This window comes from Sparus aurata, chromosome 8 (genome assembly GCF_900880675.1).
Source record: "Sparus aurata chromosome 8, fSpaAur1.1, whole genome shotgun sequence".
Taxonomy (NCBI): Eukaryota; Metazoa; Chordata; class Actinopteri; order Spariformes; family Sparidae; genus Sparus; species Sparus aurata.
The window spans coordinates 3,651,967-3,655,799 of NC_044194.1; the positions used below are offsets into that span (position 1 = coordinate 3,651,967).

Sequence of the window (3,833 nt, forward strand, 5' to 3'; positions counted from 1 at the left end):
CAGTGCACCGGACCTGCTGGAAGTTAACACATAGACTAAAGTTAAACCTATCAGCTCCGCTGGCTTGGTGGACATAATGCAGCGGACACGTATCCAGTGGAAATAGACCTTCGCGTCCCGCCCTGCCTCTCACGCCCCCCCACACCTCACCCCACTATTTGAGAAGTACTAGTGTACTCCCACCAACACTCCAGTGTTCAGTCTGTCATTTCACTTTTCTGCTGCTTTCCAAACTGTTCAGCATATTTTCTCTTTGTGACAGATTTACAGCTGATCACATTACAGAGAAGTCCTAATATTCAAGTAAAACAGCTAAGAATCTTGTTTTCCAATTAGTTTGGAAGATTACAATACAATTTGTGGTAAAAAGGTGAAGACCCAAATACAAAACACCGGGGAGGCAGGCAGGATTAAGAACAAAAGTCGAGCTTTATTTCACGAAAACATTAGTAAACCAAAAACAACTATGAGGCGTAAATCCTAAAATTACAAAGTAGAAACAGAAAAGCCAAAACAAAATATCAACAAAGAGGAGCAAAGTAAAACTGAGAACAAAACAAGATAAAGAAAAACAACAGAAACGTGACACGGGAAGATAGAAGAAACACAGGACAAACTGACAAAGACATCAGGATGCATGTAATATTAACTAAAACTAGAAACATTTGCATTTCCTACGAAAATACAGTGTGAATGCTGAAGACTGAAGCGAAATCTGCTGAACGTACTGCCGAAAATGCATAAAACTATAAGGTTGAATGGTCGGGAATTTGCAGAAAAAGCTGAATTTTTCAAAAGCTGAAATGGCAAGAAGGCTTAAAAGTAATAGATAGATAGATGTAGTGGAGTAAAAAGTACAATATTTCCTCTCACAGTGGTGAAAAACTCAAACAGCTCTTTTGGTTTTTGTACTTTTATATGTGAGTAAATGTACTTAGTTGCTTCCTGACTGTGACTGTGACATTTCAGTGTGTATCTGTTCTAAACACTTTACAGTCTGTGATCAATCACAGCAACTAATCCCTCTGCACTTCACTGCTGTGTTGAGCAGCTTTTCTCTGTCTGAAACATTTCTCACAGATACATTAGAAGGTGGAAAGTGAGAGTTTTGACCTGAGATGGAGAATCCTTCTGACTGGACCACATCTGTACACTGTAGATTCCAACTTTAAAAAAAATAAAATAATTAAAGTACAATATTTCCAGAGTAAAAGTATTCTTAAGTGGAAGTTGCTGATTTTATTTTATCTTTATTTGAGCACTTCAGTGCTGCTTGTGGACCGCATCACTGTCGTGCTCAAATGACGTTAAATCAGACCCTCCTGGGTAATATTGCTTAAATAACACATCATCTTACACTATTATTATTATTCATTTTATTTGAACAGAGACAGTGCACAATAAAACATTAACCCTGTATATAACAGGGAGAGATGCATTGTACCGGGTTTTAGCAAGTTGCTACTTTCCATCCGTAGTCCTTGGGCAGGTAGGTGGAACATACAATAAATTAAACAGTTACAGGTACTAAATTCACAGTTGTGCAATGTTTCATTTATAAAGTTATGAATACACACATTCCCACATCAATAAAACATCAAGTACACACACACAGACACAGACACACACACACACACACTACAACCTCTCTCACATGTGATCTGATCTGAGAACAGCTGATGGTGTTTTTAATCACATGATTTGGTTGTTACTGGAAACGTAAGCTGCTGAAAACAATGAAAAACATTTATGATTAAGGCAGGAAAAAAACCTTCATTTTAATTGTCATCATTTAGAAAAAATGAGTGAAAATTAAATTACATTTATCTTATCCATAAAATGCTCTTCAGCACTTTGTGACAGTGTGCAACACTTCTTATATAAACAATGATCAGAATATAAAAAGGTTTGAATTTGTCACCCAAATGTTTAAGGACCAGAAAATGATGATTATTTTTTGACAATTTCTTTTTGATAACGTAACAGTTCTTAGAAAAATAAAGTTCCTTACATCATATCAACCTGAGAGATACTGTGACATATTAAACAAAAGTATGGGCAGAAAAAAGGTGAAAAATGCTTCATCACAGTCTGAAAGAACAACAATGTACAAACCAAATATAATCAGTCAATACACATTTATTACATCAAATGATGTGATTCTTTCTGTAGAAAATCATATGTTTGATCTACTCAGTGTGATTGACAGGAGAGATGATCAGAGGAGCAGAGTTTTTACCACCATCATTGAGACCAGGACCGAAGTATGGGTAGAGTTTCTGAGTGGAGCAGCAGCCAGTAAAGGAGTAGATAAGAGCTGCAGAATCAACATCATAAAAGGAGACCAGACCCTCCTCATAATCTACAAACACCCCCACCTTCTCAGGCTGACACTTCAGAGAGAGACGGACTGAAGGGCCAGCATGAGCTCTGTACTCGTTTTCATTCTTCAAACATATCGTCCAGTAACCATCCTGAGGATTCAGTGTGATGTCTCCCTTCCTGTTGATTGACTCTGTGGCCACTCCTAAAGTCCACATAGTCTTCTCTTTAACTTGAACTTCATAATAAAATCTTCCTGAAGAGAAACTCTGCTTTGCTAAGACACAGATAGAAGGATTACATCTCTCTGGGTTGTCTGGGAGATCCTTCTTTACATCACCATGTTCAACTTGTTTCCCATCATCAGACAGGATGAGGTTGGGATTTGCTGTATCAGGATCGAGTGTCACATCCACTGCATACTGCTGGACCCTCTTCAGCTCGGCCTCCTTCATCTGTTTACTGAGCGTCTCCTCCAGCTGATTCACAATTCTCCTCACAGTCCCCTCATATGAAGGTGGATGGATTCTGACTCCTGTCCAGTCTTTGGTGGGTGGAGCAGCGTTCAGTGATGGAAAGCTTTGGAGGAGGTGGAGGTGGTCTTCAGACTGTGAGAGCTGCTCCACCTCAGAGCTTCTCTTCTTCAGCTCAGAGATTTCCTGTTCCAGCTCTTTGATGAAGCCTTCAGCCTGTTTCTCTGTCTCTCTCTGCTTCTCTTTGATGGTGTCGATGAGCTCGGCCTGGCTTCTCTCAACAGACTCCTTCAGAGCGCTGAAGACCTGAACACCAGCTGCTATCTCTCTGTCTGCATCTTTCTTACTGAGCTCCACTGAGCGCTTCATCTCCTCAATCTTCAGTCGTCTCTTCTGGATCATCTGTTGAATTTCAGCATCTGTCTTCCCCATCTCGGCCCTCTTTCCTTCATATTCTTCTTTTAGAGGAACAACATCATGTGTCTTGTGGTCTGAAATACTGCAGAGCATGCAGACACACATCTGGTCGGTCTTACAGAACAGCTCCAGCAGTTTATCGTGCTTCGTACACATCCTGTCTTCCAGGTTCTCCACAGGGTCGATCAGCTGATGTCTTTTCAGGCCTGACCTTGTCAGATGAGGCTCCAGGTGAGTCTCACAGTAGGAGACCAGACACACCAGGCAGAACTTCAGGGCCTTCAGCTTGGTTCCAGTGCAGATGTCACAGGGAACTTCTCCTGGTTTGGAAACGTGTTGCTCTGATCTGCTGCTGCTGGCTTTCTGTTGAGCTGACTGTCTAAACTGAGCAGCCATCTCAGAGATGAACGTGTTGACCTGCAGCTTTGGTCTGGTGTTGAAAGTCTTTTTACAATTGGGACACTGACATGGGACATTTTTATCCCAGTGTTGAGTGATGCAGGTTTTACAGAAGTTGTGTCCACATGGTGTGCTGACTGGATCAGTGAACACATCCAGACAGATGGAGCACAGAAACTGATCTTCAGTCAGCAGACAGCTGGCAGCAGTCATGTTGACAGT

The 3,833-nt window shown here is 41.1% G+C and overlaps 1 protein-coding gene across 2 annotated transcripts; it reads right to left on the reverse strand.

Annotated features, from left to right (window-relative positions):
• Positions 1-1,400: 1,400 nt before the first annotated feature.
• On the reverse strand, positions 1,401-3,833 carry LOC115586948 (probable E3 ubiquitin-protein ligase TRIML1). Of its 2 annotated transcripts, XM_030426443.1 has the most exons (2): positions 3,598-3,824; positions 1,401-3,561 (listed from the first exon to the last, which is right to left on the reverse strand). In XM_030426443.1, the coding sequence occupies exons 1-2, from the start codon at positions 3,822-3,824 to the stop codon at positions 2,190-2,192; spliced, it is 1,599 nt and encodes a 532-aa protein (XP_030282303.1). In that variant the 3' UTR covers positions 1,401-2,189. The 2 variants fall into 2 exon arrangements, with proteins under 2 accessions (XP_030282303.1, XP_030282304.1); XM_030426444.1 differs by having other exon boundaries at positions 1,401-3,833.